General features: G+C 47.0%; 1 protein-coding gene across 2 annotated transcripts; it reads right to left on the bottom strand.

Moving 5' to 3' along the window:
- Positions 1 to 1,371: 1,371 nt before the first annotated feature.
- Positions 1,372 to 12,723, bottom strand: xab2 (XPA binding protein 2). Of its 2 annotated transcripts, none has more exons than XM_064314109.1 (19): positions 12,563 to 12,723; positions 11,672 to 11,820; positions 11,303 to 11,468; positions 10,764 to 10,961; positions 10,518 to 10,652; positions 9,556 to 9,720; positions 9,253 to 9,397; positions 8,647 to 8,798; positions 7,885 to 8,004; positions 6,468 to 6,599; positions 6,150 to 6,281; positions 5,165 to 5,278; positions 4,882 to 5,044; positions 4,096 to 4,286; positions 3,176 to 3,298; positions 2,503 to 2,674; positions 2,140 to 2,266; positions 1,831 to 1,943; positions 1,372 to 1,679 (listed from the first exon to the last, which is right to left on the bottom strand). In XM_064314109.1, the coding sequence occupies exons 1-19, from the start codon at positions 12,596 to 12,598 to the stop codon at positions 1,600 to 1,602; spliced, it is 2,613 nt and encodes an 870-aa protein (XP_064170179.1). In that variant the 5' UTR covers positions 12,599 to 12,723; the 3' UTR covers positions 1,372 to 1,599. The 2 variants fall into 2 exon arrangements, with proteins under 2 accessions (XP_064170179.1, XP_064170180.1); XM_064314110.1 differs by having other exon boundaries at positions 11,303 to 11,426.
- Positions 12,724 to 24,913: the final 12,190 nt, after the last annotated feature.

Raw genomic sequence — 24,913 nt, 5'->3', positions numbered from 1 at the left:
CGCAATCTATGCTGGGTTTCACTAAGTTCCTGTTGAACGTAGGGGGGTATATGTGTTTACAATAGCATCGTTACAATGATATTACATAGACTTAACTACATGTATTTCAGATGGGGTAGCATTATTTGTATTTGTTAGTTTTGTCTTTTTTATTCACGGTGTTTTGAAATTCCCACTGGCTGTGCAACCAGAAAACATTACACGAACTTAGGTGTGTGACCTAGCTAATGTAGCTAACTTGTGTTTACGGAACGTGTCCCAACGAATGCAATCCATATTACCTATATCAGTAAAGGATATGTACCTCTTATAGTAAAATTAAATAAATGAATTGTCCAAATATCCGCGTGGCACAATTTGGCGTTGCAGATGTTCATGTTTCCATACAGTTTAACGGATTACTTTTTTCATGGTCCACCCATGTTGCACGTAATGTAACTGTCCGAGGTCACCTAGTCGTAAACACAGTCAAACCAATAAATTTACGTATGGGGTTCGGCGCGAAATTGCAATGTGGCGTTGAACTGAAAATACTAAACTGACGTAATCAATGCGGAGGAAACGACCACACACATAATCAGGAAATATCAGTGTGTTGTTCTGGAAATAAACATTCGTTATTAATTAGCAGCCATAGAAGATGTTTGAGACTCGCACTTCAGCTAAGCGTTTTCTACTATTTATGGTTAGAGCCTTATGCCTGTTTTTTTTTTTACAAATATTCTTGTCATTTACAGGGCTGCAGCAAATCACGCATGGCAGCAATTTGTGTCAAGTTGCGGTGTCTATTTCATTACGGAACAGTGTCCTCTAATATAGTAAGAAACGCACGCAAATTGGCAGCACTGCGTGGGAGATGCCGGGCATGAAGATATTAAAACACAAACGTTGCGCTTCAGTTTGATAGCTTTTTTATTGCTTCTCCAAGGCTTCTCTTCTTCTGTCAACTGAAACTTTGTCCATCAAAACGTCTGCCTTCACAGAGCTTAATATATGGCCCGTAGATAATATATGGATGCAGCGCAAGATTATGTAGAAACCCAAGCAAAAGTCACGATGCTCTCTGCTTTTCATAAATGTAGAGCGCTACATGCAATATTGTGTTGCCCATATAATTTGCAGTTTAGAGGTTCAAGGGATGCTAGACAGGACATTGATCCTGACAAATTACTGGGTTCAAATGTGCGATGCGGTCTGGTATTGGATTCTGGCTGTTACAATAACTAGGAGGAGGTGGGGGGGAGGTGTTCTTCAGCAGGACTGTCCCCTTATTATTCACCCAAATAAGAGGTAACAGCAACAATGTGACAAAATCCAGAGCTCGACAGAGAAGAGTTGGTTTTTTGGGGCTGGCCAACAAGTAACCATACGTACACAGACACATTTTATTCAGCAGTCCAATGCAGCTGGGACTGTATTTTGTAAAATACAATGGGATGGAGAGGAGCAGACAGCCCAGAACACTCTTAACAAAACACACTTTCTGTGGGTCCTACCAGCCTTCAACAGTGTGAACATTGGTATACAGACATAACAGTGGGATGAGCCACATGTGCATGTGTGCTGCTGGTGTATTGGTCATTGTTCGTCGATGGGACGTCAGCATCCTGTGGCATCGGAGTCCTGCTTCAGACCTCCGAACACAGCTGTGGGGACACTCTTCTGCTCCAGCTGCACCTCTGTCCCAGAGAGAGAACACACATTTATTTATGTTACTAACGCACACATTTGTTCAAGCGTTTAATCTCGCACAGTTCTATCGCACCCCTTTTACACACGCACGCGCGCACACACACACACGCGCGCATGCACACGCCGGCTCAAACTCACCGTCCGGTTCACCACCGTCCTCCTCTTCCTCGTCGTCTTCGTCATCGATGTCTATTTCGTCAGGGTTAGCTTGCTTTGCAAGCTCGGCCAGTTCACTGCGAGAGGTGTCACTCCTGAAAACACGCATAAAATGCAAGGTCTGAGACCTGAAACAATATCCACATTCAAAAGACATACATTTAAATTCAAGCAGGTACAGAGTGACAGCAGGATGTCATTTTCCACCGTGTACATAAGGAGTAAGGCACCCTCTAGTGGCCACGTCAAAAACCGCAGCACTATTGTCAGCCTCGGAGGAGCACCGCTGACCTGACGAAGAGGATCTTGTCTTTGGGGCGGGGCTTGTCCTGCTCTGCCTCGGCTGCCAGCTGTTGAGCCTTCTGTTCCAGCATCTTCATATCATCAACTCCACTCTGCCCTGGAGCAAGGTCTGACACTACACCCACACAAACACACACGCACGCACGCACGCACACAAACGCACGCACACGGACACACACACATACACATACGTACACACACACACACAGATGCAGGCACACAAACACACACACACGGTCAGTTCACACTTGTCCGCGCTTGCGCGTTCACGGCGTGCCCCGCGGGGAGTGTGTAAATCTGGCGGTGCTCTCCGCTGGGGAGTCGGCATGGCGACGCGCGCGCGGCTCTCACCCGTGCCGGTGGCGTTGGCGGTGGCCTTGAGCATCTGGGAGGACATGAAGTTGACCTGCGTGTTGTAGGTGGCCTGCACGCTGCGCTTGATGCGCAGCATCTCCCGGATGGTGTCCTCGTTCCCGTGCCGGATCTCAAACTCCTTCCACGTCTGCCAGAACACCGGGGTCATCTGCGAGAGAGAGAGAGAGAGAGAGAGAGAGAGAGAGAGAGAGAGAGAGAGAGAGACCCGCCTCAGCCAAAATCACCTGCAAGCACACAGGGAAAACCACCTCGAAGGACAGGCAGGCCTCTTAGTCCCACTTACCTGATCATTTTTTATGATTTAGCCTGTGAAAGTTACCCATATGACCACCATAAATTACTTGTACAATACTGTTATAAGGAGTGTTATGCTGAATGAACGAATGAATGAATGAATGAATGAATGAATTTTGCCATTGTGAAAAGCACATAGGAGAGAGCTGACTAGTTACTAGTCAGGAATTTGATGCACTGCACTGACAGTAACATTTGAGGTTTTCAATGGTCAGTGTGTATTGTGACAGTTGGGAGCAGGTCTGTGGTCAGTGTGTATAGTGACAGTTGGGAGCAGGTCTGTGGTCAGTGTGTATTGTGACAGGAGCAGGTCTGTGGTCAGTATCATGCACTGGGGTCAGGCGTGGTCTCTCACCCTGGGGTCACAGATCTGGGAGCAGTAGGAGTAGATGGCTCTCGCCCGGTCAATCTCGCCCAGTTTGCTCTCCATGTCAGCAAAACGCTGGCACATCTCTCTGGAGTGTTCATCCGGAAGCACCTGTAACACACACACACACACACACATATATACATACACATATACACACACACACACACGCAGACAAACACACGCACACACACAAACATACATACACATACACACACACAACGCACGCACACGCACACAGACGCATGCACACACACAGTTTCAATCATGTGACCTGTAACACGCAAAAAGGCTTCAGTCATGTGCGGTGTGTGTGTGTGTGTGTGTGTGTGTGTGTGTGTGTGTGTGTGTGCGTGCGTGTGTGTGAGAGAGAAAGACAGAAGCACCTTCATGGCCTTCTGGTAAATGGCTCGTGTGTGTGTGTGTGTGTGTGTGTGAGAGAGAGAGAAAGACAGGAGCACCTCGATGGCCTTCTGGTAAATGGCTCGGGTGTGTGTGTGTGCGCGCGTGCGTGTGTGTGTGTGTGTGTGTGTGTGTGTGAGAGAGAGAAAGACAGGAGCACCTCGATGGCCTTCTGGTAAATGGCTCGGGTGTGTGTGTGTGTGTGTGTGCGCGCGTGCGTGTGTGTGTGTGTGTGTGTGTGTGTGTGTGTGAGAGAGAGAAAGACAGAAGCACCTCGATGGCCTTCTGGTAAATGGCTCGGGTGTGCGTGTGTGTGTGCGTGTGTGTGTGTGTGTGTGTGAGAGAGAGAAAGACAGAAGCACCTCGATGGCCTTCTGGTAAATGGCTCGGGTGTGTGTGTGTGTGTGTGTGTGTGTGAGAGAGAGAGAAAGACAGAAGCACCTCGATGGCCTTCTGGTAAATGGCTCGGGTGTGTGTGTGTGTGAGAGAGAGAAAGAGAGAAGCACCTCGATGGCCTTCTGGTAAATGGCTCGGGTGTGCGTGACTCCGTAGATCTCGGCAGCTCTCTTGATGTAGATGTTGAACATGTGGTGCCTCTCCGTGCGCTCCACCGCCTCCGTCGCCCGCTCGTACACCGCCATGGCGTGCCGCGCCAGCCCAAACTCCTCCTCCAGCTTCGCGTACAGCAGGTATATCGCTAGGGGCGGCAGTGTAGCACAGTGGGTAAGGAACTGGGCTTGCAACCGAAAGGTCACAGGTTCGATTCCATGGGTAGGACACCGCCGTCATACCCTTGAGCCAAGGTACTTAACCTGCATTGCTTCAGTATATATCCAGCTGTATAAATGGATGCAGTGTAAATGTGAGTCGCTCTGGATAAGGGCGTCTGCTAAATGCCTGTAATGTAATGTACCCCCCGTAACACACACACTGAATCACCACTAACCACCGCAGCCAATCACAAACACACAGTACATCGCCGCTACCCAGCATAACCAATAAAACACCTTACATTATTCAGGCAACTTTAACCCACCTCCCCCACTTTCTGTGGGAACAGGGGTCTGACCTGTGACCCTTCAGATTTCCACAGTAGGTACTGCAGCCTGCAGTGGATGTGGGACGAAGGGGTCGGTCAGCCATTTTATCAAGCTGGGCGCTCAGCCCCTGGTTGGTAACTGCAGTTTGGGGACCTCTGATCTTTATCAGTAACTTACGAACGAATGAGTCTTCTGCCCAAAATGGACGTCTGCTGAGCGGGTCGTAAAAGCGTTTTGTGCTCCCCCTCTTACTTTTGGCGTACTTGGCGGGACAGCCGTCCAGGGCCTGCTCAAACAGGTCCCGCGCCCTCTCCAGCTTCTTGCCCCCGTAGCGGTCGATGAACTTGGTGAGGTAGGTGTTCCAGATGTCGTAGACGTTGGGCCAGCGGAAGAGGGAGATGCCTCGCTCGTAGGCCTGCGGGACAGGCACACACGGGGGGGGTAAAGGGGTCAGCGACATCACTACGCTCTGGGGTTACACGTGACCTCTGACCCCCCCCGGGATGGGCGCAGGTTCAGGCACGGGCAGACCAACCTTGAAGCTCTCCTCGAAGTACGTGTGCTCCTCCAGGAACATGGCGTAGTTGATGATGATCTGGGGCGTGGCGATGCGCAGGTCGATGATGCGGTCGTACACCGCCTTGGTGGACTGACGGAGGGAGAAAGACCAAACTCACCTTCAACACAACAGCGGCAGAACACAGCTTCAACGCCTTGGCACGACCCACACACAACCAACACACAACCTACACACAACCTAGACACAACCTACACGCAACCTACACACAACCAACACACGACCCACACACAACCAACACACAACCCACACACAACCTACACACAACCTACACACAACCTACACACAACCTACACACAACCCACACACAAGCTAGACGCAACCTACACGCAACCTACACACAACCTACACACAACCTACACACAACCTACACACAACCTAGACACAACCTAGACGCAACCTACACGCAACCTACACACAACCTACACACAACCTAGACGCAACCTACACGCAACCTACACACAACCTACACACAACCAACACACAACCTACACACAACCTAGACACAACCTAGACACAACCAACACACAACCTACACACAACCTAGACACAACCTACACGCAACCAACACGCAACCTACACGCAACCAACACGCAACCCACACGAAACCCACACGCAACCCACACGCAACCCACACGCAACCCACACGCAACCCACACGCAACCCACACGCAACCCCCCCACAACTCACACAGAACTTGCACACAAGCAGGTTGCACTTGCTGTCGTTCGCCTGAATGGCCTTGGAATCCACTCTCAGGGAAAAAGAAGCACCTGTCAGATTAATGCATGTGCAACGGCAGCCAATCACGATAAAGCCTCAACGCAGCAGCGAGCGGGACGTAGAGTGGCGCGCCACAGGCTCGGACTCAACGCCACGCACCGCTGACGGAGGCCTGAGGCCTTATGGGGGGGCAGTGGGTAGAGCGTAAAGCCGCCATTACCTGAAAGGTGCCCAGGCTCTCCTCCAGGTCGGCCAGCATGGACCACACCTTCAGGGACTTGTAGACGCGGTTCTGCACCGGCTCGGAGACGTCGAAGTACTCGGCCTTCTTGGACGGGATGGCGGTGGCTTTCTGCGGGCGCAAAAAATAAATTAAAAATTAAAAAATGGCAGGGTCCAAACTCAGCCCCCCCGTACAACAGCGGAGAGGGCGGGAACCAGAGAGCCGGAGTTCAGCCGCACGGGACAGCGGCTACGCGGGAGAGCGGCCTACGCGGCTCATCCGCGCGGCTACGCGCGCACGCGCGCCCTCTCTCACCCTCAGGATGTGCAGCGCCTGCTCGTAGTTCTCGTGGCGCAGCTCCATCTCGCCGTACTCGCACCACACCCCCGCCAGCTCGTCCACCTGCTTGTAGTTCACCTTGGTGGCCTTCTCGAAGATCGTCCTGGCCTGGAGAGAGGGAGGGAGCCCAACGACAGGCCGAACGAATGAGGACGCATTTACAGTTTGTTAAACTAGCCCTGTGGGATTGGGGCGGTGGGGGATTGGGGCGGGGTGGGATGGGGTGGGATTGGGACGGGGTGGGATTGGGGGGTGTGGGACTGGGGCAGGCCCGGGGGGGGGTGGGATTGGGGCGGGCCCGGGATGGGGTGGGATTGGGGTGGTGTGGGACTGGGGCAGGCCCGGGGCGGGGTGGGATTGGGGCGGGCCCGGGATGGGGTGGGATTGGGGTGGTGTGGGACTGGGGCGGCCGGGATGGGGTGGGATTGGGGTGGTGTGGGACTGGGGCAGGCCCGGGGCGGGTGGGATTGGGGCGGTGGGGATTGGGGCGGGCCGGGATGGGGTGGGATTGGGGTGGGATTGGGGTGGTGTGGGATTGGGGTGGGATTGGGGTGGTGTGGGACTGGGCAGGCCCGGGGCGGGGTGGGATTGGGGTGGTGTGGGATTGGGGTGGGATTGGGGTGGTGTGGGACTGGGGCAGGCCCGGGTGGGGTGGGATTGGGGCGGTGGGGGATTGGGGCGGGCCCGGGATGGGGTGGGATTGGGGTGGTGTGGGACTGGGGCGGGCCTGGGGCGGGGTGGGATTGGGGCGGGCCGGGATGGGGTGGATTGGGGTGGTGTGGGACTGGGTGGTTGGGACTGGGCAGGCCGGGCGGGGTGGATTGGGGCGGGCCCGGGATGGGGTGGGATTGGGTGGTGTGGGACTGGGGCGGGCCCGGGATGGGTGGGATTGGGGTGGGATTGGGGTGGTGGGGGATTGGGGCGGGCCCGGGATGGGTGGGATTGGGGTGGGATGGGGTGGTGTGGGATTGGGGTGGGATTGGGGTGGTGTGGGACTGGGCAGGCCCGGGGCGGGTGGGATTGGGGTGGTGTGGGATTGGGGCAGGCCCGGGCGGGGTGGGATTGGGGTGGTGTGGGATTGGGGCGGGCCCGGGATGGGGTGGGATTGGGGTGGTGTGGGACTGGGCAGGCCCGGGGCGGGGTGGGATTGGGGTGGTGTGGGACTGGGGCGGGCCCGGGGCGGGGTGGGATTGGGGCGGTGGGGGATTGGGGCGGGCCCGGGATGGGGTGGGATTGGGGTGGTGTGGGACTGGGGCAGGCCCGGGATGGGGTGGGATTGGGGTGGTGTGGGACTGGGGCGGGCCTGGGGCGGGGTGGGATTGGGGCGGGCCCGGGATGGGGTGGGATTGGGGCTGGCCGGGATGGGGTGGGATTGGGGCGGGCCCAGACTCACATCGTCCAGCTGATCGTTCTCCTCGTAGAATTTGGCGAAAGCGATCCAGAGGGAGTTGGGTTTCCCCGTGGCCTTCATGGGGTCCACCGTCTGCACAGCCTCTGTGTACGTGTTGATGATCTGCAAGCAGACACTGATCTCAGATCAGCTGCCACACCGCACCGCTCAATACCGCTCGACACACAGCAAAGGACCCCACTGACTCCGGACCAGTGCTGATGACCAGGAAGCAGTCACACCACACTGATCTCAGATCAGCTGCCACACCGCACCGCTCAATACCGCTCGACACACAGCAAAGGCCCCCACTGACTCTGGACCAGTGCTGATGATCAGGAAGCAGTCACACCACACTGATCTCAGATCAGCCGTTATAACCCTTCAGAGCAATGCTGGCAGCACACGCTCATTACATTACATAACATTACAGGTATTTAGCAGACGCTCTTATCCAGAGCGACTTACACAACTTTTACATAGCACTTTACATTTACATCGTATCCATTTTATACAGCTGGATATACACTGAAGCAATTTCGGTTAAGTACCTTGCTCAAGGGTACAACGGCAGTGCCCTACCCGGGAATCGAACCTGCGACCTTTCGGTTACAAGCCCAGCTCCTTACCCACTGTGCTACACTCCGTCCGAGCGCGTGTGGGCTCAGGCCCTTGAGCGCGGGTTTCGCGCTTCAGCAAGGCCAGGCAGGAGCGTCACAGCGCCCGACGCTGGCGAAACGCGAGCACGACGCCCGCCGAGCTCACCTGCCGCGGTTTGCCCTCGTACAGCTTGACCCTCTTGTGCCACTCGTGGACGTTGTGGGGGTTCTGGCGCAGCAGCACGCTGTTCAGCAGCAGGGGGCGCCGCGCAATCAGCTGCTCAAAGCGCGCCAGCCGCAGCTCCAGGTCAACGTCCTCTGCGGGAGGGGGAGAGGCGTCAGGGTGTGCGCGTGTGTGTGTGTGTGTGTGGGGGGGGGTGTGAGTGTGTGTGCGCGTGTGTGTGTGCATATGTGGGGGGGGGGTGTGAGTGTGTGTGTGTGTGTGTGTGTGGGGGGGTGTGAGTGTGGGGGTGTTTGAGTGTGTGTGTGTGTGCGTGTGTGGGGGGGTATTAGTGCTTGTTTGTCTGATGGTGAACACCTGTGTGCGTGCGCATGTGCAAGTCTGCGTATGTGTGTGCACATAATGTGTGTTTGCATCTACTGCCTACCACTGCGTATGGACTTATTTTAAGCACTAATATAAGTTGCACTAGACTTAGAGATCCTGCTAAATGATTCGATACGTGAAAAAAAAAGATTAATAGCAAACGCAATAGCGTCCCTTCCGGGTGAAAGGTAAAGGTTTGGGTAAAAGGTGCTGTGGGCCTCTCACCCTCCTCGTCCTGGCCCATCTCAGCAGTGGTCTCCATCTTGGCGGCGATCACGGTCTCTTCGGTGTGGGCGTAGCTGTCGAACACCTGAGTGAAGTCGCGCACCGTCACCACCGTCTGGACCGCCTCTTCGTACACGTCCCGCGCCTGGGGGGGGGGGGGGGGGGACAACCACAAAATGTCAACTCGCCTCCCCATACGCAGCCTCTCTCCCTCCCTCCCTCCCTGTGAGCGTGTGAGCCCGTTAGCGCGCGCGAGCCCGTTAGCATGCGCGCGCGAGCCCGTTAGCATATGCGTGTGCGTACCTTCTCCAGGTGGCCGCTCCGTATGTAGTAGTCGGCCAGGGAGCACCAGAGCTTCCCCAGCTGGTCAGTGAAGCGCGTCAGGCCCCCGCGGATGATGGCCCCCACGTTCAGAGACTTCACCTTGTCCGGGTTCTGGGAGATCAGGTCACACAGCTCGTGCCACAACTGCACCGCGAACCACAAAACACACAAAGCACACGCAACATTCAACGAACATCTCCCACATACTATATAACCTAGGGCACGACAGCTGCACAACATTAGGGTGGATGCTTCAACACAGTAACGGTAGCCAAGATTTCCTGGTCTGCTCTTTGCTCATGTCGAAACCAAAATGCGACAGTGTACGTGTAAACGAGCTAACAGAAATTGCTGTAGAGAAAAGAGATTATCCCACCGCACAGGCAGTCAGGTGAAAGGATTATTACAGAGCACAGGTAGCGGAGAGATGTAACCATCACACACAAAGGTCACCTGTGGTTGGGGCGACATAGCTCAGGCGGTAAGACCGATTGTCTGGCAGTCAGAGGGTTCAAACCCCGCCCTGGGCATGTCGAAGTGTCCTTGAGCAAGACACCTAACCCCTAACTGCTCTGGCGAATGAGAGGCATCAATTGTAAAGCGCTTTGGATAAAATCGCTATATAAATGCAGTCCATTTACCATTTACCATTACAGAGTATAGACCACATTACAGAGCACCTGAATGCCATTACAGAGTATCTATCACATTACGATAGGGCGACATAGCTCAGGAGGTAAGACCGATTGTCTGGCAGTCGGAGGGTTGCCGGTTCAAACCCCGCCCTGGGCATGTCGAAGTGTCCTTGAGCAAGACACCTAACCCCTAACTGCTCTGGCAAATGAGAGGCATCAATTGTAAAGCGCTTTGGATAAAAGCGCTATATAAATGCAGTCCATTTACCATTTACGTCTATGAAGGACGAAGGAATAATGTCACACCTGGTAGTTGGACTTTCCCTCCTTGGACACGAAGCTCTCGTCGTTGACGATGGCCGCCAGCCTTACCGCCGCTTCGTCCAGGCGGCTCACGGACCGCAGGTAGTCGATGTACTCCTCCGCGTTCTCGGGGGACAGCTGGAAGGGGGAAGGGGAGGGCGGTGAGAGAGGGCGGCAGTAGAAATGACCGGAAGGAACGGTTTTAAAAAATAAAATAAAATAAAAAACGGAAAAAAACACCAGCCTCACCTTGAGGTAGCGGCGGTACACGCGGATGGCCGTCTCGGGGAGGGGCAGGTTGCGGGCGAACCGCAGGTACAGGGGCCAGATGCGGGGATGCTGGGTAATGGGCAGGGCCCGCAGGGCACGGTCGAAGGTGCGCCGGCTCCGCGTGATTTTGCACTGAGACACCAGGAACTGGCAGTAATCCAGCCAGATTCTGGGCATCTACCAGAGAGACACAGAGAGAGAGAGAAATGGAGGGAAGGAGGGAGGGAGGGAGGGAGGGAGGGAGAGGAGAGTAAACACACAGGCGCGAGCGTGTACGCATTTACACATGCGCTCAAACACTGGTGTCTTTTTGTGTGAGTATTTGTGTGTGTGTGTGTGTGTGTGTGTGTGTGTGTGTGTGTGAGTGTGTGTGTGTGAGTGTGAGAGAGTGTGTGTGTGTGTGTGTGAGAGAGAGGTGTATGTGTGTGTGTGTGTGAGTGTGTGTGTGTGTGTGTGTGTGTGTGTGTGTGTGTGAGTGTGAGTGTGAGTATGAGAGTGTGTGTGTGTGTGTACATTACCTTGTGCATAAACACCAGCGCTCTCTCATGACAGTTGTTGATCTCCTCGTAGGCAGGCTCTGTGATGCACCTGCCCTTCACCTGCTTCCTCCTCTCCCTCAGGTAATTATACCACAGCTTATAACTGCAGGTACACACATACAGGTAATTATACCACAGCTTATAACTGCAGGTACACACATACAGGTAATTATACCACTCCTATAACTACAGGCACACACACATACAGGTAACTATATCACAGCATGTAACTACAACACGACATTTACATTACGCAACGGCAAGTATACACAGGTAATGCAGACCACAGCTTATAACTGGAGCTACACACAGACAATGGTAAGTGTGTGAACGTGAGAGAGCGCCCACCTTCCAGGCAGCTCCTTCAGTGCTCGCTCGTATATCATGTTCAGCACAGACTTAGGGCCGTTCTGTTTGTACTCGATATAGCGCATCCAGCACTTAACGGAGTACGGGTTGCGGATGATCTCCTCTTCGTACGGCAGGTCATCCTCTTCCTGCGGGAAAGACGATACACAACACGAACAGATTGCATATCCATAACGTTAATCAGTAAAGTGTTTCCACTACACACACATCCCTGCCGTGTGCGGAAGTTCTCAGGCGCCACCGCCCACCCCAGAATAAAAAGTTTAAAAGTTCACCCTGTCACACTTGGATATCAAGATACATAGATTCGCGATAGATACAGCGATAGGTTCGCCTTAGATACTGCGACACGTTCGCGATAGATACAGCGATAGATTCGCTAGCAGTTGCATCTGTCCAGAATGTAAACAAAAACGTAAACAATTCATAGACATCTGGTGGTAAGACGACTTTTTACAACAGCGCAACATATCCATTAGATAAATAAATGTCAGCTAAAATGGTGCGAAGAAAACCTTTGTAGCTAGCTGGACAGCCAAATTGCTAGGTAGTTTGCAAGAATACAATAAACATATCGTTCGCCAACCAGTCTTCGTATAGCTAAGTAGCTTCTACCGACTGCATTCAAATGTATTTACCTATTATAAAAACCTTTTAAGAAGCTCTGTAAGCAGTTCCCCGCAGCAAAACTAAGACAGCGGTGACTATCGAGATACAGAGAACACACATACTTCCGTTATCATCAACTAAATTCGAAGGAAGAAATCAGTCCAGTCCCGAGGCTTCGAATGGGCCTCCACAGTACTCGGTACTTCCAAAGAATGCCATCTGTCAGAATAAGCAGCGATGCTATAAGGGTGCAATACTTACAAATATAACATCTGGTTTCTCTGTCAAAGACGGCATGTTTACTTCAACGAAAAATGTCGCTTTTCGTTTACTTCTAGCTTTTTCTTGAATGAGCCTTACTAAGAACCTTCCCAACGTGTGCTCTACGCAAACTATTCCCCGCCCTTGCTTCAAGTTTATTGGACAATGAACAGACGCTCATCAAAGCAACCAATCGCTCTACATTATTCCCTTGTGCCGTCGAACCATCGAAAGGATAAGAACCCTAGATGGTAAAACCATAGTTTCTAAGAGCATACTAGATCTATCTTATCCAAAGACATAATCATATAAAAAGATACGTAACTTTACGTTTTCGTGCTTTCCACGGTGTGCCAGAAGCCGAAAACACTTACCGAAAACCTGAAGCTGGGTTGCCACTGGGGAGGGGGGGGATTAATCCCCAAAAATTGTTATCCCATCTGAGAAAATGAGGAAGTGTAGAAAATGGATCACTGCCAATTTTATGCACTTCCACAAAATATTGATGTTGTTATAAAGTAAATGGTCAGTGCATCCAAGGGGGGATGTTTGTATAAACTGGAACTAGTGATATGATTTCTTCAAAAGCTGCCTGGTGTAGCTAATCTTGAATTTAATTCTTTGTTTACATACATATTGTTGGTTGTTGAAAAACGAAAAACTAATTTGAGGTTTTGATAAAATATCCTTAAACAAGACAGCCTCCTACCTGTTGAACTAATGTAGGGGATGTTTGACAGCCACAGTGAACACACTGAGGGAATGAACCAATGCAGATATGGACATATGGACTAAGCGTTCTCTTCCTCTCTGGGATATCACATTCCACCCAACGTGGTGCAGTGTGAACGGTTGCATTCAGGTCGATCCACAACCTCCTAAAGGTGCTTGTCTGAGCGCCAATGGGGGAAATCAGGAGGCCGGTCCATGGCACACTCAGTCTTCCTCGGCAGGAAACACTTGCAAATGCAGGACCCATATGACTGTGCATTAGCATGCATAAACATATAGATTTTTTTTTAAACATAAAAACTTAATAAACATTATTATTTATTATAAACCTAATAAACATTAATTATTTATTTATCTATTTATTGCATGGAAAGGGGCAACATGTGGGGTGAAAATGTTGTCACTAGGCCATCAGTAAAACACTAACAGAACCAACATCTTCTATTGATCCATCCACGCTGTATTACAGCCATTAGTCTGCAAACCTCCAAACTGCACAGACCTGCCACTATTGCACACGGAGCACACATCTCTCCACATCCCAGTGTCATCGCTGTCTTGGATTTTGCAGGAACAGGCCAATGTCATTGCTTGGCGTAACGTATGACCAGTGTGTGTTGTTGATTTCTGTCACACTGTCTGTGCGCCCAGACATTATGGGCCTGATTTACCCCTGATTTACCCCTGGCTACCCAGCGCCGAGCTGAGGCATGTACGGTAGACCCTGAGGCCTTTGTTCCGGAGAGGCCGTCTGAGTGTGCTGGAGCTGATCTGGCCCACCGCGGTGCATGTGGTGTCAGTGGAACTTTGGAACGAAGGAAGGAGTGTCCTTAGCTGGATACACTCTAACCTCAAACCTGTTTATCAAAGCTAGAGGAGAACCCTCTGCATGGGACGTATCTGAGGTGTAATATAAATTGTTGCTGCTATCCCCATGCGATTCTGATGTACCGTGATGGATTGTGGGTGATAGAGTGCATACCTTTATGCCATTCTACCTTCTCAATCAACCATACAGAGAGCCATGCAGGGAGAAGTCCGCCCTCCCCTCTTTATTAACTGTTCGCTGTATCAGACATTTCTGTACATAGAACTACAGATGGAAGAGTCCCCAAGGTGTAATCGTATCCTGTGTATGCAAGTATCTTTTTCCAATGTGATGCTACAAAAATTGTTTGGTTTACTGGCTACAGCATAAAGTAATTGTTTTGTGTACATTTCTGTTTATAGTGCCCTGGTGTCTGATAGACTGTGAGTATCAGATTTGCAAGGGGTATTAAACATGAAGCCATAAAAAGAATGCGACATCATTTTTTTTCCATCTGCCAGTTCCCTGCTGAACTGTACTGTCTTTGCACTGGTGGAGTAAATGTGCAGCGGGTGCAGGCAGACTGCAGTTCTCCAAATGAACAGAGGAGGCACTCTTGCATGGTGTCAGATGTGGGGCCCTCTCTGGATGAGAATATGGATAATTACGTATACCCTGGTGGGACCACAGCCACGATCAGAAGTGACATGGCCAGGTTTATATTCTAGACAACAGAACATGCCAGCACACTGAAGATGAGGGCTTTTTCTGAGAAGGTTGTTCACAATCCCTCCTCTTACAGCCTGTTGCATTCTCTCCTTTGTCAACTAGATGTCACCTTACTCTTAAAGCAACTGTTAGGAGAAGCAAATATTTTCTCTCGATTGGGTAGGGTTGCGTGTTCAAAAAGAATGTTGTTCCACATGTTGGTCAAGTGTAGAGTTGTCTTCAGTCAAATAGTTTCATTTAAGGAAGAAAGTACAAAATGGACAAAGGTTGTATTTTTTGTATTCTTCCTCAACAGAGCATGTTCTGCAAGATTGATAATAATAATAAAAAATGGTAAATGGACTACATTTATATAGAGCATTTATCCAAAGCCCTTTACATTACATTACAGGCATTTGGCAGATGCTCTTATCCAGAGCGACATACAACAAAGTGTATAACCATTACCAGGAACAAGTGTGTTGAAAACCCTAGAGGGAAGTACAGTTCCAAGTGCAGGGAACGACCGCGTAGTTTAACTTGGACCCTGTAGGTGAATCTGATCATCACAAACTGTTACAGCCTGTGGGAAGGAAATGCATTTAAGATCACCAACCATCACCACCAAGATGGAGTATATTATTAACAAAAGAAGTATATGTAGAACTAGCAATGGCCAGATCTTGGTCAAAACAGTAATAATCTGTAGAGGTTTGCACTAAATATAAAACACAAGCTGTAAAAGTCCATATACAATGAAAGCACAGCTTCTGGCATACAAACTAGGCCTTTCATACAAACGTGTTGTGAATGATAAAATCCCGCAGGAGATAAATGAGGTGAACACATGTCTGATGCCAAGAAGGGGAGGAAGACTTAGATAAGAGAAGGGAATGCCTATTTTTTAATTAAAGAAAGGAAGGGGGCTTGGAAATAATGGTGTCTGAAAAATGAGAAACAGTGATGTATGGGAAAGAGTAAAGTAAAATGATGTAAGCATGAGGGTTCAGCTCCACAACAGGAGCAGCTAACAAGATAGGCTAAAAGGGAGTGTTCGGCCCAAGGGAGAAACAGTGTGGACGGAGGACGGAGTGTGGCACAGTGGGTAAGGAACTGCGCTTGTAACCGAAAGGTCGCAGGTTCGATTCCCGGGTAAGGACACTGCTGTTGTACCCTTGAGCAAGGTACTTAACCTGCATTGCTTCAGTATATATCCAGCTGTATAAATGGATACAATGTAAAGTGCTATGTAAAAAAAAAAAGTTGTGTAAGTCGCTCTGGATAAGAGCGTCTGCTAAATGCCTGTAATGTAATGTAAAGGGGAGTTCAGTATGTCTTGTGTATCTTGTCTGTGCGTGTGTGCGTCTTATGTGTTTTCTGTGAAGTACTTGTGGAATGCTTTGAGACTGTTTGCATTGATATGTGCAGATCAGCCCGAGTTCTTGCATGTTATCTTTGAATTACCTGCAATAAATCCAGTTTCATCAGACTCTGAAGTGTATATTTTGAAGAAGTGTTCAACAGTGTGAGGAGAACACCCAGCTCTTCTGGCCCAGGCTGGGTCCTGTTTTTCCCACAAGCCTCAAACACCACTGACTGTACCATGAGGCAGAAACATATTAATAGGACGCCACACCAAATTATAATAAACAAGCAAATGCATTTATTTAACAAAACACAAAAATACTCAAATAATGAAGCAATAAGGGCAGGGAGGTCTGGCCAAAAAGAACAAAAGGAAGGAGAAGCCTGGGCCAACCACGCAGTGGGCCGTCGGACCCAGGACTTCTCCCTAAACTAACAAAACAGAAAAAACTAAACTACAACAATAAAGCCACGATAACTAGACTACCAGACCTCCCTCCCCAAAAGAAAAAGGAAAAATAGGAAACTTAGACTGTTATGTCCCCGAGATGGTCTAGGGGTAACAAAATGAATGACTATTAATGATTAATTTTATTTACACAATTATTTATATATACAAAGAACAAACAACAACTAACAATTCTAGAAATTAAAGAAACTAACCAACTGAAACCCGAAAATATTTCGAACCTAACTAACTATACTGACTATGCTAAACTGAACAAAAACATGCCCTCATCTATATATAAACACAAGTGAAACTAATGTTACACTCTTAGGAATGACGCTTCACTCCGGTGTAGCATATTCAATGTGGGGGGTTTTATTTTACTGCAGAAATAGTAGAAAATACTCTTAACACACAGGCATTGTCTGGTAGCTCCTGCAATTCACACTCACTGTTTCACAGGTGAATCAATACAGCAACAATCATATAACTTGCCTCAATATTCCTGAAACAACTACATGACTGTACTTCACTTAACTGCATTTAAACAGTATTGCAATCTCTTTATGTATAACATGACAAAAATAAACAAAAATCAAACCAGTACATATTAGCATACATAGTATCACCCCCCCTGCATTACTTTCATTATAAACTACAGTACAGCATATAACATTTTCAACAGGAATACAGTAAATAATTATACTATATTTGTCTCATCATCAACAAAGGTAAGCATTTTCCAATTTCAAAATGTAACTGAAGGTAAGTATCTCTTTCATAACATTTCTTTTGCAGCACAGGTAAGTATTATTTTCTTTACAGCACTCAATTATATTCTTATGGACCATTCAGTTAAACAGTTTCCTTTTAACCAAACCAAAATATAAATCCCTGCATTAATAAGCAGGACATATCTCTCATGCGATAAAGGTAAGTACTGCCCTTTAAACAACATGTCTGCTTAGCGCTGTTCACTTCTTCAAAAGGAAAAATACTATTTATATAGCGTGTCAGCTTAACACACTTACCTAGTATAAAACCAGACTAATCATACAGAAAACATTCATTTTCTTTCTTTTCCACAGGTTCAAATAGCTTGCTTTTCTTACCCATTAATATATTGGCAATATCACCACTACAAGGAGATAGAAGCTATAACCTTTCGTTTTAACCATTTTTCTGCTAACTTGTATGTTTTACACACTGACATATAATTAACTGGCTGCCTGCATTTCCGCCAGCAACATGCTAATGATACCATATTCAACACAGTGAATAGCAATAGAAATTAATATATTACACCACATATACGAAACATTTTACCCTGTTGCTTTGTGAGATGTTAGACCAGGATAGTGTTCATTGTTCTCGGCTAGAAATAGCTGTACAAAATAAGTAATTGTACCTTACTGAACCCGTGTTCAGCAGTTGTCTACGATCATGAAAATGCACTTTTTGTACGTAGCTTTGGATAAAAGCGTCTGCCAAATTAATGTAATGTAATGTGAGGGTGGGGTAGAAAACGTGCCTCGTAACGAGGAAGGCAAAAAAGGCGTATGAAGGAAAATAAAGAATAAAGCTAAGTGACTAGTAGGACCGAAGTCTAACTACTAGTCAAAACGAAAAGCTAAATTCAAATCCTATACCTTTTTTGTTACCACGCTTTCTCTAAGAGAGATTTTTCTCTGTACCAGCTTTCGCATACGTAGGTAGGCACTAAAGCGAAGAACAGAGAGTGAGAGTATATAAGCTCTCAATCAGGTGCAAACCATCAGCCGCAATCAGAGGGAATCTCGGAGCGCACTCAAGCTACCCGGGAATCCTCAGTGGTAAAACGCGATGGTTGCGCCTTAAATATCCAACATTGAGCCAGAAATCCCCTGCACCTGCCCGGTTCCCCACCGTATCGTATGGGAAGTTGGAGCTTAGGTTCTCGGGGTTGGCTGGGTATGGGTGTTTGAGGAGTTGGTGAAAAGAGAGGTCCTTGTGTAACTGGAGTTTCAGGCATGTTGGCCAGTTTACGAACACATTCCACTAACTCCTGAATCTTTTCACCCTGACGACATTGATTATCGTCTTGAAGTTGCAAGCGATCAAGTAACTCTTCCTGTATTTGGCTGGAGTCTGCTTGCCTAGCTAGTAACGTCTGAATCCCCTCATTATGAGCTGCTGGGTCGCAACAGCTTGGTTTAAATTCATTGTAGTTGATGGTACGTCCATTGGCTTTAGTGTACTGTGAGGGTGGGGGAGTGGTAACGACCACCCGCAACTACAGTGAATTAAAAAGGGGTTTCTTTAAGTTACCCACGGTAGTGAAATAACCACTAGATCTCAGAAAGAGACTTAAGGAGGGGAATAACGAAAAGAAGACTCAACTCCTAAGGGAAAATATCCCAACACAAAGTAAATGTCTCGGCAGGAGAACGAAACTAAGGCGTAAGGAGTGAGTAGAATTTTAGTAAGACTGCAGTGCAGTCTGGAGAAAAGCAAAAGAAAAGGTGCTTCGTAGCGAAGTAGGCAAAAAAGGTATAAGAAGGAAAATAAAGAATAAAGCTAAGTGACTAGTAGAACCAAAGTGTAACTACTAGTCAAAACGAAAAGCTAAATTCAAATCCTATACCTTTTTTGTTACCACGCTTTCTCTAAGAGAGCTTTTTCTCTGTACCAGCTTTCGTGTACGTAGGTAGGCACTAAAGCGAAGAACAGAGAGTGAGAGTATATAAGCTCTCGATCAAGTGCAAACCATCAGCCGCAATCAGAGGGAATCTCAGAGCGAATCCTCAGTGGTGAAACGTGATGGTTGCGCCTTAAATATCCAACATTGAGCCAGAAATCCCCTGCACCTGCCCGGTTCCACACCGTATCGTATGGGAAGTTGGAGCTTAGGTTCTCGGGGTTGGCTGGGTATGGGTGTTTGAGGAGTTGGTGAAAAGAGAGGTCCTTGTGTAACTGGAGTTTCAGGCATGTTGGCCAGTTTACGAACACATTCCACTAACTCCTGAATCTTTTCACCCTGACGACATTGATTATCGTCTCGAAGTTGCAAGCGACCAAGTAACTCTTCCTGTATTTGGCTGGGGTCTGCTTGCCTAGCTAGTAACATCTGAATCCCCTCATTATGAGCTGCTGGGCCGCAACAGCTTGGTTTAAATTCACTGTAGTCGATGGTACGTCCATTGGCTTTAGTGTACTGTGAGGGTGGGGGAGTGGTAACGACCACCCGCAACTACAGTGAATTAAAAAGGGGTTTCTTTAAGTTACCCACGGTAGTGAAATAACCACTAGATCTCAGAAAGAGACTTAAGGAGGGGAATAACGAAAAGAAGACTCAACTCCTAAGGGAAAATATCCCAACACAAAGTAAATGTCTCGGCAGGAGAACGAAACTAAGGCGTAAGGAGTGAGTAGAATTATAGTAAGACTGCAGTGCAGTCTGGAGAAAAGCAAAAGAAAAGGTGCTTCGTAGCGAAGTAGGCAAAAAAGGTATAAGAAGGAAAATAAAGAATAAAGCTAAGTGACTAGTAGAACCAAAGTGTAACTACTAGTCAAAACGAAAAGCTAAATTCAAATCCTATACCTTTTTTATTACCACGGTTTCTCCGAGAGCTTTTTCTCTGTACCAGCTTTCGTGTACGTAGGTAGGCACTAAAGCGAAGAACAGAGAGTGAGAGTATATAAGCTCTCGATCAGGTGCAAACCATCAGCCGCAATCAGAGGGAATCTCGGAGCGCACTCAGGCTACCCAAGAATCCTCAGTGCGCGATGGTTGCACCTTAAATACCCAACATTTAGCCAGAAATCCCCTGCACCTGCCCCGTCGATTAGCACAACCCATGCCGCCGCACAGCAGACAGAATAAAGAACCATGACAAGGTGATTGTTCAGTTGTCGCTTTTAATTGATGCCTTTACATTCACCAACGGTGAAAGGCTGCCATGCAAGGTACTAATCAGCTTGTTGGGAGCAATTAGGGGTTAGGTGTCTTGCTCAAGGACACTTCGACACGCCCAGTGCGGGGGATTGAACCGGCAACCCTCCAACTGCCAGACAACCACTCCTATCTCCTGAGCTAAGTCGCCCCTAATTATGAATTAGTTTGAAGATTCATTTTTTAAAATCTTACAAACTTTTTCTGTTTTAAGCCTGACTTTCTGTGGAAGGTCTTTCCCCGGAGAATGCGGTTTCCAGGTTCCCCCTTCCAACATAGGATGATGATCCCGAAAATTTTGCCAGGTCTTAAAACGGATAGCCATTAAGATGTTGATATTGAACATTTCGATATTTCTTAAGACTTCAGAGATTAAAACTGCCAGTATAGCAACACTGTCATCAGGTTTTTCTACATATTTAGACAGTTTTGCCTGGTTTCCAGTCAGATAGCTCCACAAAGCCAAAGAAAAATTCTTTCTGCATTTTTCAGATAAGTTTAATTTGGTATAACAGACATTTCTATGATGAAATGAATTGTCTTCATCCAAATTCTGATATTGATTAATTGTATAGGAACATGGTATCATGTACAGGCTTTGGGGATCTAACTCAACAACATATTTATGAACAACAAAATATATTTCATGTCCTAAATGACCAGTTTTTTTAAAGATATTGTAAAGATTTAGTATAACTGTGCAATAAGCATGGAATGATTTTGGTTGAATTGCTTCAATTTTGGTCAATTGACCTGTATTCACAGGACCTACCCCAGTTATGTCTATTACTATTTTATAAAGAGTAGTGTCTTCATCATCCAAGGGACCATCCATCGCCCAAGAACGTTCAGAAGGCGTTGATATCAGATGATCAATATTCCCCTGAATAACTTTAAGCCATGGTTTGTATTTTAATATTTCCATTATCGCAGTGAATTCTGAAAGATCTTTCTTCAGAACTTCTGTGCTCTTTTTCTGTAAATAAGTACACAAATTAAGTCAGTTTAAAATAAAAAAAAATCACCTGTACCAGTAAATGTGTCTTTCTGCTCTTTAGGCTTAGAATGTCAACAACAATGAGAATGCACTGAAATTAAGAGAAGATAACCGAAAGTTAGTTTGTACTGCTGAATCCAGCTCTTTGGCATCAGTGTAAGTCCTCAAATGAACACTGTACAGTATCTTATTAAAAAGTAATACCATACATGAAGTTGAACCCCCCAAACAAAGAGCTTTGTAGCTGTAATGGAACTGTTGCAATCAGCCAAATAGTAAAACATCAGTTTTACAGCACTGTCTATTTCCTTAGTCACATTAGCTCTAAAAACGAGAGATCCACTTGCCCACAGCAACATCTACGTCTACATCACTAACAGGTCTAATACAATAGCTCACAAAGTGAATTAAGAATTTTAAACTGTTTTTATTGTATTGTTATTGTAGAGAGAAAGAGAGAGACATTACCATTTGTATTGTGAGCTGATTTTCATCATCTTCTTCAGCTTTCTTTAGCCCAGTGGGCTTTCTGGGGACTCTCCGCTTTTGTGATGGCATCTTCAAACTGGCCGATGATACTGGCAAGCAGGAGGTTCCCAGTGGCTGAATCAATGAACAACAGTAGCCATAGCTGAATTAATAATATGGTGAATTCTGAAATATCAAAAATGATTTTTGGTTTAATTTCAAAGCAATGGTTTCAGTGTGAAAGGAAAAGTATGTATTTATAGCTAACAGCATACAGAAATTTATGCTTATTTAGGTATAAGCTTGTTCTGTAAGTGTGGCATTCAGTCCACAAGCAGGCGGCGCCAGCAAGTCAAGTCAAGTTTAGTTTGTCACTCACATACAAACATTGCAGTGAGATTCTTTGTTCCAGTTTGTTAGACTCTCATCCTATTCAATAAACAATCAGTCAATTGAATGATGATAATAATAGTAGTAGTAATAATAATAATAATAATAATAACAATATCAATATCAATAAAATCGTAGAATTAAATTACGGAATGTGGTTTGGCACCAAAGCCCAAGAGAGAGCGATCGCAGCTTAAGGCAAATTAGCCATCAGCTAAATTCTGGGGTTTGAGGTGTGCAGCCTAGAAAATGACCAAATTAAACTTCACCACACTACTCAAAGTATTTCTGTAATCAAGTTCATCTTCTGTGAAGTTGACCCCCCCCCCCACCCCACCTGCTGCTACATAGTGTTAGTCAGGATAAAACAAACAGACAGACAGACTCTGTAGGTTCAGAGATGGGCAGTATTTCTGTTACTTGTATTTGAAATACGTATTTCAATTACTTTCGAGTGTTTTGTAATTTTTATTTGACAGGGCTGAAAAAATTGAAATGTAATTTGTAACAAGATACTTCAGAGTGGAGTAATTTTGTATTTTCAAAATACTCAAAATACTTTCTTCATGATTCATAAAAAAATAAAGAACAATACACTTAGACACACTCACACACAGTGATTTTGTAAGCCCACACTACTCAAAGTATTTCTGTAAACCAGTTCATATTCTGTGAAGTTGCCCTACCCACCCATATATGTAGTGTTAGTCATGATAAAACAAACAAGTCAGACAGACTCTGTAGGTCCCCATCCCCCCCCCCCAGTGAGATTCTTTGTTCCTGTTTGTTACTCTGATTATAATAATAGTAGTAGTAATAATAATAATAATAATAATAATAATAATAATAATAACAATAGCAATCAAATCGTAGAATAAAATATAAAAAACAGAAGGAGAGAGCAAACATACCTGGGTTGTGACCGTACGGACTGTGGTTTGGCACCAAACCCCAAGAGAGAGAGCGATCGCGGCTTAAGGCAAATTAGCCATCAGCTGAATTCTGGGGTTTGAGGTGTGCGGCCTAGAAAATGACCAAATTAAACTTCACCACACTACTCAAAGTATTTCTGTAATCAAGTTCACCTTCTGTGAAGTGGCGTGTTCTTAGTTGGAACTTAAGCTGAAGTACAGAAGTCGCTGCCTGTCCGATGTTCAGGTGAGTGGAAGGGACGTTTGCTATCGGGTGGCACCTTTTATACGCGTTCATGTCATTCTGGTTTTTTTTTTTTTTTGGTTTCCTCTCTCCGGAACTCGTCACAGACAGCAGTATGTACAATGTAAAAAGTTAGTCTGGAGTCCTGTAGGCTGGTGCATAGCTAATGGTTAGCAAGTTAGCTTGTCATTTGGGTAGCTAATGGGAAGAGGGAGATTGGGAGCTTGTTCTAGTGTACATATTCAGCATCTGCCCCAGGGCATGAGGGGGGGAACCTAAATAAAAGTTTCCATTGTTATTTGAATCACTCCTTTCGATTTAATTTTTATTTAGTAAATTCTTTCAGTTAAGGTGACCTGAGGTGAATCACACCCAGTCAGGTGAGATTATCAGTGACGTAGGTAATTTCTGTTTGGGACCTAAGCCCTCAGTAAATAGTTAGCATGTTTGTGTCATTGGGGATCAAGCAGCAAAGCTGCGTAGGCACCCATTTTGTTTCTACCTTATCTTATCATTCATCATCATCATGTTTTTCTTCTGGCTAGGGTATTTATAGCAGCATCTAGAACTGTATGGTACTAAGTTTTGAAATTTGGCACACTGATTGGGGACAGTTCGTCCGTCACAGCCAAATGAAATCGGCGTCGAAGTTGCCGAACAGGAAGCGAGCTCACATTTCAGCAATGCTTTCATGTATCGACACCAAACTTGGTAGATAGACTCAGTACCCCTTCCTGAGGACATGCAAAAAGACATGCTATTTGACCACTGGGGGGCGCCGCAATAATTAAAATGTGTTTTGCCTAATAACTGTTGATGTGTTTGCCTTAAAAAAGCAAATGTGTGGTTGTATCTTGGGAAAATCCCAAGGCAGAGACAAAAGCATCCATTACAGTCAATCGAAAATGGCGGCGAAGCCGCCAAACAGGAAGTGAGGTCATAACTCAGCAATGCTTCGATGATAAGCTAAACAAATATCTAAACAAAACTTGGTACATGGACTCAGGATCCCATTTTGAGGAAGCACAAAAAATTCCATCATTTGACCACTGGGGGGCGCTGCAATAAGCAAAAATTCATTTAGGCTAATAATTGGTTATGCATTTATTTAAAAAAAAAAAAATATTCTCATGTCTGGTGATACCGTGAGAGGTCCCAAGGCCGAGACATGGCAACTTTTCATGTCAACCTAATTGATGTGGCTGCCATATTGGATTTTATTGAAAGGTTTACACATTTTTCACAGGCCACAAAGTTTGCCCAATCTTCACCAAACTTGGCACAGATCGTCTTCGGGCCAACCTTCAAAAATGTTCTCTGATGCATTTTTGATTTTCAAAAACGTTCAT

This window comes from Anguilla rostrata, chromosome 17, assembly GCF_018555375.3.
Source record: "Anguilla rostrata isolate EN2019 chromosome 17, ASM1855537v3, whole genome shotgun sequence".
Lineage (NCBI taxonomy): Eukaryota > Metazoa > Chordata > Actinopteri > Anguilliformes > Anguillidae > Anguilla > Anguilla rostrata.
This window is presented reverse-complemented; position numbering and strand designations above follow the sequence as displayed.